Here is an 11,265-nt window from a genome sequence, read left to right on the forward strand (position 1 = left end):
TCCCCCCAACCCCACCCCCTCACACTCTCTCTCCCCCCAACCCACCCCCTCACACTCTCTCTCCCCCCCCCACCCCACCCCCTCACACTCTCTCATCCCCCCAACCCCACCCCCTCACACTCTCTCTCCCCCCCAACCCCACCCCCTCACACTCTCTCTCCCCCCCCCCACCCCACCCCTCACACTCTCTCTCCCCCCCCTACCCCACCCCCCTCACACTCTCTCTCCCCCCAACCCCACCCCCGCACACTCTCTCTCCCCCCAACCCCACCCCCTCACACTCTCTCTCCGCCCACCCCCTCACACTCTCTCTCTCCCCCCACCCCCTCACACTCTCTCTCTCCCAACCCCACCCCTCACACTCTCTCTCTCCCCCCACCCCCTCACACTCTCTCTCCCAACCCCACCCCTCACACTCTCTCTCCGCCACCCCCCTCACACTCTCTCTCTCCCCCCCACCCCACCCCCTCACACTCTCTCTCCCCCCAACCCCACCCTCACACTCTCTCTCTCCCCCCCACCCCACCCCCACCCTCACACCTCTCTCTCCCCCCAACCCCACCCCCCTCACACTCTCTCTCTCCCCCAACCCCACCCCCTCACACTCTCTCTCTCCCCCCACCCCCCTCACACTTCCCCCCAACCCCACCACCCTCACACTCTCTCTCTCCCCCCACCCCCTCACACTCTCCCCCCAACCCCACCCCCCTCACACTCTCTCTCCCCCCAACCCCACCCCCTCTACACTCCTCTCACTCCCTGCCATGCCCTCACAATCTCTCTCTCCCCACCCCCTCACAATCTCTCTCTCCCCACTCCCTCACACTCTTTCTCCCCCCCACCCCCTCACACTCTTTCTCCCCCCCCCCCCCCTCACACTCTTTCTCCACCCCCACCCCCTCACACTCTTTCTCCCCCCCACCCCCTCTCACTCTTTCTCCCCCCCCACCCCCTCACACTCTTTCTCCCCCCCACCCCCTCACACTCTTTCTCCCCCCACCCCCTCACACTCTCTCTCCCCCCACCCCCTCACACTCTTTCTCCCCCCCACCCCCTCACACTCTTTCTCCCCCCCACCCCCTCACACTCTTTCTCCCCCCCACCCCACCCCCTCACACTCTTTCTCCCCCCCACCCCACCCCCTCACACTCTCTCTCTCCCCCCAACCCTCTCACACTCTCTCTCTCCCCACCCCCTCACAGTATCTCTTTCCCCCAACCCCTCACACATGCTCTCTCTCCCCCCACACTCTCCCTCCACCCCTACACTCCTCCTCTCTCTCTCTCTCTCCCCACTCCCTCACACTCACTCTCTCCCTTCTCTCCCCTCCACACTCTCTCTCTTTCGCTCCCCTCCACACCCTCCCTCTTTCTCTCCCTCCCCCCACTCTCTCCCCTCCTCATACTCTCTCTCCCCTCCTCATACTCTCTCTCCCCCACACACTGTCTCACTCTCTCGTCCTCCCCAGACTCTCTCCCCCCACCCCCTCACAGTCTCTCTTTCCCCCAACCCCTCACACATGCTCTCTCTCCCCCCACACTCTCCCTCCACCCCTACACTCCCCCCTCTCTCTCTCCCCACTCTCACACTCACTCTCTCCCTTCTCTCCCCTCCACACTCTCTCTCTTTCTCTCCCCTCCACACTCTCTCTCTTTCTCTCCCCTCCTCACCCTCCCTCTTTCTCTCCCTCCCCCTTTCTCTCCCTCCCCCTTTCTCTCCCTCCCCCTTTCTCTCCCTCCCCCCCACACTCTCTCCCCTCCTCATACTCTCTCTCTCCCACACACACTCTCTCACTCACCCCCCCACACTCTCTCCCCTCCCCAGACTCTCTCCCCCCACCCCCTCACACTCACTCTCTCCCCCCACCTCCTCACACTCACTCTCTCCCTGCCACCCACAGTCTATTTCTCTCCCTCCCACCCACAGTCTATTACTCTCCCTCCCACCCACAGTCTATTACTCTCCCTCCCACCCACAGTCTATTACTCTCCCTCCCACCCACAGTCTATTACTGTCCCTCCCACCCACAGTCTATTACTGTCCCTCCCACCCACAGTCTATTACTGTCCCTCCCACCCACAGTCTCTTTCTCTCCCTCCCACCCACAGTCTCTTTCTCTCCCTCCCACCCACAGTTTCTTTCTCTCCCTCCCACCCACAGTTTCTTTCTCTCCCTCCCACCCACAGTTTCTTTCTCTCCCTCCACCCACAGTCTCTTTCTCTCCCTCTCCCCCACAGTCTCTTTCTCTCCCTCTCCCCCACAGTCTCTTTCTCTCCCTCTCCCCCACAGTCTCTTTCTCTCCCTCTCCCCCACAGTCTCTTTCTCTCCCTCTCCCCCCTCAAACTCCCTCCCCTCCTCATACACTACCCCCTCCTTACACTCTCTCTCTCTGCCCCTCACACTCTCTCTCTCACCCCTCTCTCTCATCCCCCACACTTTTTCTCTCTCCCTCTCTCTCCCCCTCACATATTCTCTCCCCTCCTCAGACTCTCTCTCCCCCACCTCATGCTCTCTCTCTTTCTAAACTCTCTCTCCGCGCTCTTTAATGGCCTCTCGTCTCTCTCATTCTCCACCCTCTTTAATGGCTCCTCACTTCTCTCTTGAAAAAAAGAAGGCTGAGGAGTGAACTTTAAAATTATAAAACGTTCTGATAGGGCGTGCAGAGAGAGAAGGATTCCTCTTTTGGGGAAGAACATAACTAGAGACCATCGATATAAGATCATCACTATGAAATCCAATAAGGAATTCACGAGAAACATCTTTATCCAAAGAGCGGTGAGAGTGTGAAATGCGCTCTGGTAGGGAAAGATTGAAGAGAATAGTCTAAACACATTTAAGGGGAAACTAGATAAGTGTGAGGGAGAAGGAAATAGAAGGTTATGCTTGTAGATTTAGATGAGAAAGGATGGTCTGACACGCCAGTGAAGTATAAACGCCAGCATGGACTTGTTGGGCCAAATGGCCAGGTCCTTTATGTTATATCCAAGTTGACCATGTGCTATAGATTCTGATTTGGCCCCACCTTCCCTGTGACTGACAGATACAAGTTCATCCGGCACGGCCCTCCCGGTGCGTGGTAGCCAATGGGTGCAGGCGTCCGCGCGCCCTCAAAGACGCACAGCCAATGGGTGCTGCCGGCCCCACCCTCAGGTGACTGATAGATAAACGGTTCATCTGGTCCTGCCCTCCGGGTAGGTGTCAGCCAATGGGTGCAAGTAGCCACGGCGTCTCAGTGACGGACAAGGCCAATAGGGGCGGGCAGCCCCACCCTCTCTGTGAGTGACAGGGGAACGTTGCCCAGGCAACGCCCACCGGGTTTGGTAACAACCAATAGGTACAGACCGCCCCGCCCTCACTGTCGGTGACAGCTAATGGGTGCCGGCGGCCCAGCCCTTCTTGCGGGTGACGGCAAATAGGTAGGGGAGGCCCCGCCCTTCGTGTCGGCGATAGCCAATGGGTGCAGAGGGACCCGCCCTTCGTGTCGGCGACAGCCAATGGGTGCAGAGGGACCCGCCCTCCATGTCGGCGGCAGCCAATGGGTGCTGGCGGCCGAGCCCTTCGCGCGGGTGACGGCGTATAGGTAATGTGGGCCCCGCCCCTCGCGTGGGGTGACAGCCAATGGGTGCTGGCGGCCCCGCCCTCCGGAGCAGCGACAGAAAACGGCTGCCCCGGGCCCCACCCTCTTCCTGAAAGCCAGGAGTCGGAGTTAACGGGATTCGAGCAGCGCCATGGCCAACCCAAATCCCCGCGTCTACATGGACATCGCCTCCCGAGGCAACACCCTGGGCCGCATCGTCATGGAGGTGAGCTGAGGGGTGGGAGGGGGAATTTTCCAGTCAGGGACCCCGGTCGGCGGCGGGAGGTGGTCACCGGGCCTCCCCCTCCCCCACCACATGCGCCCACCCGCTAATCCGGCAGCGAAAACCGGCTACAAAGGCGAACGTTGACGGGGCATCGGGCGTCAAATCAGCCCCCGGGGGCTCGGGGATGGCAGCAGCAAGCGGGCCGGCCTCGCCTCGATGTGGCTGTAGCCGGTCCCGGGGGCCGGGGCAGCCTGTAACCGGCGGCCGGTGTATTTTACACAGATTTCGGTGTGAGGTATCCACCCCCCCCCCCGGTTAGATTATGAGGGGAGGGGAGGGGAGGGGGGGGAGTATTTCCTGCGGCTGGCGCCGGGTGTTTCTCCTCTTCAGCAGTAAAATGGCCGACCCCCGGGTGGTGGGGGGGTGGAGTGGAGGGTGTGGTGTTGGGTGGGGGTGGGGGTGGGGGGGGATGGGGGTGTTTTTGTGGCTCTTTGTGCGCAGCTGGAATTCGGCCATTTCGCTGGGTTTTGTTTGGGTCGATGTTCGACAGCCGGAACCACGAGGCTGGAGGCCGGGGAATGGGGAGTCCGGAAAGCAGCAGCGGCGGCGGCGGCGGACGCCTCCCTCTTCCCGCCCTTTCTGAGACCCCCCCCTTGAGGGCAATGGGAGTGGGCCCCGCCCCCCACCCACTCAGGGCCCCGCCCCGGGTTTTTTTTTGGTTGGGGGGGGGGGGGGTGGTCAAGTCAAGTCGTGATCACTCAGTCCCGACAAGCCGGACCACACCCGGCGGGAACTGGCGGGAATGCTTCCGCCTGCTTCCTGCACGCCAAATGGTTCATCGAATAGCCCTGACCAATTCGGTGAGACGCATCTCCAGGAGCTGCCGGCGCTGAGTCCGGGCCCTTCCGGTCAGCCGTTTCGGCCCTACACTGACCGACAGCTCCTGTGGTTCGGGTGTTTCCGTCCCGCTCTCTGACGGGCTGCTCCTGTGGTTCGGGTATTTCCGGTGGGGCATTTCCGCCCCGCACCCTGACTGGCCGCTCCTGTGGTTCGGGTATTTCCGGTGGGGCATTTCCGCCCCGCACCCTGACTGGCCGCTCTTGTGGTTCGGGTATTTCCGGTGGGTCATTTCCGCCCCGCACCCTGACTGGCTTCTGTGGTTCGGGTATTTCCGGTGGGGCATTTCCGCCCCGCACCCTGACTGGCTGCTCCTGTGGTTCGGGGATTTCCGGTGGGGGGGGCGGATTTCCGCCCCGCTCTCTGACTGACAGCTCCCTCCCTGGGTTGAGCGTGTGCGCAGTTTGCAGCGCTCTCCTCGCACGCGGTGGGTGCCATGTTTCCCGCTGCCCGCTATTTCCTGCATCGCTGCAAAGGCGCCAGTGGTTTGTGCAGACTGCAGTTCGCAGCTGTAACGGGGCCGCGTTGGTACAGCTCGATGGCTGAGCCGAAACACCGGGTTTTCATGGACATTTCTGCGGGCGGCAAACCCCAGGGCCGGATCGTGATGGAGGTGAGTGGAGGCGGGGTTCTCGGAGCAGTCTAAAAGGTCATTCCTGTTTTGCATTTGAAGATAAACGTGCTCCCAAATGGAGTGAGCAACGTTTAACCAGCTAATCAGTTATATGTAGTTGGTTGGGAAGTTGGTGTGAAGGCAAATATTGGCTGGGAATGTTTGGTTAGCGGTGAAGCAAAGCAATCTCCCCCACAGCGAATCCCTGCTCTATTTGCCCTGCAGTGGGGATTGCGATTGATTGCAGCATTCTTCACTTTGCATTCAGAGCGTGGAAATTTTAGGACACAAGAGGAGGTCATTCGCTTCATCGTGTCTGTACCAGTCAAAAATTAGTTTTCCTTACCATGATTCATCTGGTTTGCCTCCCACCGACCCCCAAACCTGTCGCATGATATAATGGCAATTAAGTTATTGTCTAATAGTGATCAATCTATTATCAGTTAGTCTGCTGGAGGGAAAACTCCAATGATGGAGAGCTTTAGAGAAATTGGTTTTGTACAGTTCAGAATCTGGTGTTTTCACTGCCTTTGTCTTGTTTGAAGGCCAACAATTCTCTGAGCTGTAGCTTGTCAGGCAGTTCTAGACATTGGATATTGAGCAAAGCAAATTCCCCCTCTACCCCCCACATGCTTCCTGATTTTGGTCATTTAGTCATTGAATGGTAAGGTCACGGGTTGTTTTTGTTTAAAAGCCCTAAATTAGTCAGGCGTCTTGGTTATAGATCAATTTTTATGCATCGTTGTTCCAGACTTGGCATTGATTGCTGCTTTGTGCACACTTGTGCTGTGCTAGGTTGTGTTTTTATTTTGCAGTTTCAGTTCTTAGTGTGCTGATTCCTGCACATGTGGACCAATAGGAAATAGCAGGGAAAGTTCCCTTTCTCATAGAAGATGATGTGAAAGCAACGAATTTACTGTGTACAGTAATTTGCAAAGAAATGATTATTTTGCCTCCATGCTACCATACAGGAAAAGGCCTGGAGTCAATGAAATGATTAGAAACTAGTAAGAGACTGTAGCAGTCTTTACAGGTGGGTAAATTTGGATTGGCTGGCCTTCCTCATCCATGATGATCAAGTGACTGAGGCACTGGATTGAACTGATAGTCTTCATACAGAATTGGGTAGGTTGGTATGTAGCAGGGACTTCTTTGGACACCATATATGTGAGGCATTGAGTGATTGAATGGCGAGGTGGGTATCATTAGTTTACAGGTGAAGTTGACCCAATGCTGAGAAATGATGTCAGTAAGTCAAGACTCATTGTGTGGGGGGAATGGGAAGAAAGTCTTGCTGGGATTACTTGGTTAGTTCAGTGAACCCAGCAGTAATTATTCCCAATGGTTTCCATTGACTAGCTGACACTTAGCAAAATTAGTGTTCCCTAGACTGTAAATATTTGCAAGAGATCCCCAAGACTATGTTGAAATTTGTAGGGTTTTCCCCACCAAGAAAGATGAAAAATCATAAGTATTTATTGATCAGGTGCAGTACAATAATTGTATCCCATTTCCAGTAACTACAATTTTTAGTCTGTACGAAACTTGTGTATGTGTGACTGGATTTTAAAAAGATTTCTCAATGCAATGGGGGAATAGTGACTGCAGCTGTTTCTAAATGTTATTATGCATGAATACTGAAGCTGTGCACTGTTTTCTTCCAGCTCAGGGCTGATGTGGTCCCCAAAACTGCAGGTAAGCCCCAGAAACTAACTATTGAGTAGTAGAAATTCTCGGTTGTTTAGATGTGTGCTTATTCTGAGTGACTTTGTTGCAGAAAATTTCCGTGCATTGTGCACTGGCGAGAAGGGATTTGGTTACAAGGGCTCGATATTCCACAGAATCATTCCCGGCTTCATGTGCCAGGTAAAGGAGCAATGTTGTTTTGCGTTTGGGTTGGGAATATCTTTCTGCCTGTTTGTGTAAATGACTAATGATCTTTTCAACTTTCGATTGTTCAGGGTGGTGATTTCACAAAGAACAACGGCACTGGTGGGAAGTCCATCTACGGTGAAAAGTTCGCCGATGAGAATTTCAAACTGCAGCATCAGGGGCTTGGTAAGTAGGGTGTTTTTTATGGTCAGGGTGGGAAAGGAGTGCTTAGAGGGAGTTGTTTGTCAGGGGGATGGGTGAGGTGGAGAATATACAGGCAGGAAGGTTGGCTTCAAATGACTGCAATGTTCCGTGTGGGAGGATTGCTGTGCATGACTGTGGGGCTTAGCTTGTTGAAGAGCATCTGGGGAGGTGCAGTTTGGAGCTCAAATAACCTGTGCTGCAGGTCCTCTTAGTACCTACTGGCGCATCACTGTTCGAAATCATGAAATCAATTCTTTTGTGGAATATTATCAAATCTTTGGAGAATCCAAACAAATTATATTTAAGTAAAAGTCATAGATTTGTGACAAGGTGCCATATACAAGTCTGTCCTTTTATGAGTAGTTCGACTAATTAAATTCAATTTTGAGTCATGGCTATATTTGCTACTTCTAAGTGGTGCCAACTGTTTATTACACCTCCAGTTGCCCACAGATTTATTGTAGGATTTTTGCACTGGAGTTTGCTGTAATTAGAAAGCCATTTTAGTGCGACACCTTGCACAGGGAATCTAGGACCCATGAACAGGGCATTCAGATGTGGATCTTCTTGACCAGTCAGATTGAGGTGTGCAGAGTCTGAACCAGGAAGTGTAAGTTAGAACAGTTAATTCATTGTCCAATCAAAACCTGAAAGCGGGGAAAAAATATGGGATTGAGAGAAAAGACATTAATGTATTTTAAACCTCCAACAGTAATCTGAAGGAATAAAATTCCATACTTTTAAAAGTTAATTTTCATGGCAAGAGAGGTTATTTGGTAGAAATAAGATCTAGTCTGTTAATTATTTCGATTGTAATGGACAGGCCCTAACCTTTTCTGGCTAGCTTAGTGTACGCCTATCATCTATGTGCTGAAACTTTATGCCACGTCTCTTGGCCAGGCACTGTTATAGTGAAGCTTCTGTAGCAGCAGAGCAACTCATTAACAGCTGGTTTGTGTTTAACTGAGCATTGTGGTTTCTGGGTACGTGCTTTACTCTTTAATGATGGTAGGTGCTGATAGCCTCATTGCAGTAAAAACAAAGTCCAAGCTATTAGAAACTGACCTATCCCTGATCCCTCATTGGGGGTCACAGAGTCTCATGAATTTATTCGCTATTTGCATCAAAGTGTGGATATGGTAAATAAACAAAAATATTCAACTTGAATATTGATGAGCAGATCATAGCAGCTGCTATTAATCTTTCTAACAAAAGTGAGCATATCATTAGTCAATAAAGCAGAATATAGGAGGCCTGTGAAGAAGTTTGCTTGTTTATTGATTTCAAAACCCTTTATTACATTTCTATCCATTATCAAAATCCGCCTGCAAACCTACCATGCTGACCTTCAGCGATCTTTCCTAATCCTTCCTCTTAACAAGGGTCAGACACCAAAACAGGAGTTCTTTCTCGGTCCCAGATAAGCATTTTAACATTTCACTCTGTTTAAGAGAACAGATAATGTAAGTTATACAAGAGGAAGCTGAATACACTTTGGATATAAATTTTGTCATCTTGCTATTGTAGGTACCCTGTCTATGGCCAATGCTGGACCAAATACAAATGGATCCCAGTTCTTTATATGCACTGCAGATACTCCATGGTGAGTGTATGGTGACTCACTACTTTCTCCTTTGCAATTATCCGTTGCAAGATTTGGTGGTTACTAATATTTTGTTTAATATAATATCTTGCAGGTTGAACGGAAAGCATGTTGTATTTGGTAAAGTTATAGAGGGTATCGAGGTCGTAAAGAAGATGGAGAACTTGGGCAGCGGTAGTGGCAAAACCAGCAGTAATGTCAGCATCGTTAATTGTGGACAAATGTGAATGGAATTATGATTAAATAAAACTTGATCACTTGTGATTACAAATTTGCTTTGTACTGTAATTTTGCATATTTTAATTACTTTATACCGCTTATCCTCCCAATTGAGTTCAACTAAAGTGCTGCAAACTGGCAAATAGCCTAGAACCATTCTCTTCTCCAGGTTCTTGAAATTCATTCTCAGGATATGGATGTCACTAGCAAGGCCTCAAACTTGTGCAGTTGTTGTGGTCAAGACACTTTCATGTTGCTTCAGCTGGGAGTTCTGGGATTTTCCAGGGTTGTGTTCCCCTTGACTTTAGAAGCCTAAAGGGTGATTTGAAGAAAACCAATGGTAATAGTTTCTGACTATTCAAGTTCAGGTTAGATTTGAGCCCAAGTCCCAGCGGGTAAATGCCTGGTGTCCTACACTATTCACTAGTCTAACACTGTCAGCATCTGTTCTGCGTACCATCTACTTTTTGAATAGACAATGAAAGTAACTTTGTAGATACTGGATCAGAGCCTATTTAATTTGATCCTTTGCTCTGTAGTGCCATGATTAGCAGGTGTAGTCAGGACATGACCCTAGATGTGTGGTGGAACCTAGAACAAAATCTGCCCTGTAAACTAGTGTAGCAGCAGGTATAGCAGTAATGATGCAAACAACCCGGCAGTCATAGAGGCAACACTGGGATTGGAGGAACAGGCAGCCAGTCGATTTCTGCAAGAGATTTAATCATGTAATCGGAGAGATGGATTTTCTGCTCATCAGCTGTCACATCGAGAATTGGACATTGCTTAGTTCTGGGGAATCCAGATTTGATAGATTCTAGGCTGTTGCAGCCTAAATTTAAATATGATAGAGATTTGAGCCAATACTTAGTGAAGAAACTTCTGGGATTGTCTCTGGGGTAGACAAATTGGCATATTGTGATATCAGCAGATAATCACTGAGGCACACTTAGCTGCTGCTCCTGTCTTGATATGGGGCAGGGTAAGAAGTAACTCTTGGATTAATGTTGCTCTCAAATAACCCAGATTATGGGGGAAGAATGAATGGTTATGTTTTTCAGATTGGATGGGTTTGATAAAGTCTTGGAAGCATGGACACTATTGGAAACTTTACTTGTAAACCTTGTGGGAACAAATACCCCTGTTACTTGCCCCCAGTGGAACACTGTCAGGGCTTCAGCATGCTTGAAATTATTACCTACCTAGTTAGTTAGTTAGTTTTTCTTCATACTTCAACGATGAGCACCATTTGTGAAGACTCCTCCAGATGCCTCAACAACAGTTGGAGATATATCCTATAAAAGTATGTGCATTCCTTGCAGTATTAGTATTGGCAATTAGAACAGATTTAACTTGCAAATTGCTAGTAGTAGCCTAGGGGAGGTGATCTTCTCCATTGAAGATCGATCGTGTGCATGATTTTAGAAAGATCTTGTCTGCAGTGATTGACCCTATGTGAACAGCGCCTCAGCACTGTGTGAACAATGCCTGCTTTTGCATAATGACAAGGCACCTAATACATTTTCTTTCCTGATATGGTGGAACATTACTTTGGGGGAAGGAAACTGTCCTGACATGAAACTAATGCTAGAGTTCTGGTGCCTTGGGTCTGTTAACTATCCTTCATAGGTAAGATTTTAGCAGTGCAAGTTATTTAATAAGGGCATGACAGCTGTTCCTAGACCTTTCCTCACACATTGTGTATGTGTGCACTTTCTAGTTGCTGGATTGCAGTGAGGACTCAAAACCCTCAGCAATGGCTTATTTCCATTCTGCTTGTCCAGCAATACCTATGTCAGTTGTGTGTCCCCATACCATGGCTAAAATATGATTTATTCTGTATTCCACCCCAGAAATATATTTTCCCTTCGGAGAAAGTCAGCAGCTGTGAATGGTAATTGGGGCATTTAAAGAATCCCAACAAATGACTGAACTCAGCTGATAAATTTACAGTTCTATGCACCCATGCATATGAAATAATTCATTTCTCACTTTGTGGGATTAGCATTGATGAAAATGTTACCACCAGGTGGCAACAAAGTACAGTACACCAG

General features: G+C 50.6%; 1 protein-coding gene across 2 annotated transcripts; it reads left to right on the forward strand.

Annotated features, from left to right (window-relative positions):
- The first annotated feature begins 3,653 nt into the window (after positions 1-3,653).
- LOC121270812 (peptidyl-prolyl cis-trans isomerase-like) lies at positions 3,654-9,263 on the forward strand. 2 transcript variants are annotated; one of them, XM_041176266.1, is made up of 6 exons: positions 3,654-3,803; positions 6,978-7,008; positions 7,091-7,179; positions 7,275-7,371; positions 8,917-8,992; positions 9,087-9,263. In XM_041176266.1, the coding sequence occupies exons 1-6, from the start codon at positions 3,729-3,731 to the stop codon at positions 9,217-9,219; spliced, it is 501 nt and encodes a 166-aa protein (XP_041032200.1). In that variant the 5' UTR covers positions 3,654-3,728; the 3' UTR covers positions 9,220-9,263. The 2 variants fall into 2 exon arrangements, with proteins under 2 accessions (XP_041032200.1, XP_041032199.1); XM_041176265.1 differs by lacking the exon at positions 3,654-3,803 and adding an exon at positions 5,084-5,313.
- Positions 9,264-11,265: the final 2,002 nt, after the last annotated feature.

The sequence above is a fragment of the Carcharodon carcharias genome, chromosome 28 (assembly GCF_017639515.1).
Source record: "Carcharodon carcharias isolate sCarCar2 chromosome 28, sCarCar2.pri, whole genome shotgun sequence".
Taxonomy (NCBI): domain Eukaryota; kingdom Metazoa; phylum Chordata; class Chondrichthyes; order Lamniformes; family Lamnidae; genus Carcharodon; species Carcharodon carcharias.

Bases quoted from the DNA above. Each gene is read 5' to 3' on its own strand.
- LOC121270812 (XM_041176265.1), top strand. From the start codon at position 5,137: ATGTTTCCCGCTGCCCGCTATTTCCTGCATCGCTGCAAAGGCGCCAGT. The intron at 7,009-7,090 runs GTAAGCCCCAGA...ACTTTGTTGCAG, and splicing joins TGTGGTCCCCAAAACTGCAG to AAAATTTCCGTGCATTGTGC. The intron at 7,180-7,274 runs GTAAAGGAGCAA...TCGATTGTTCAG, and splicing joins TTCCCGGCTTCATGTGCCAG to GGTGGTGATTTCACAAAGAA.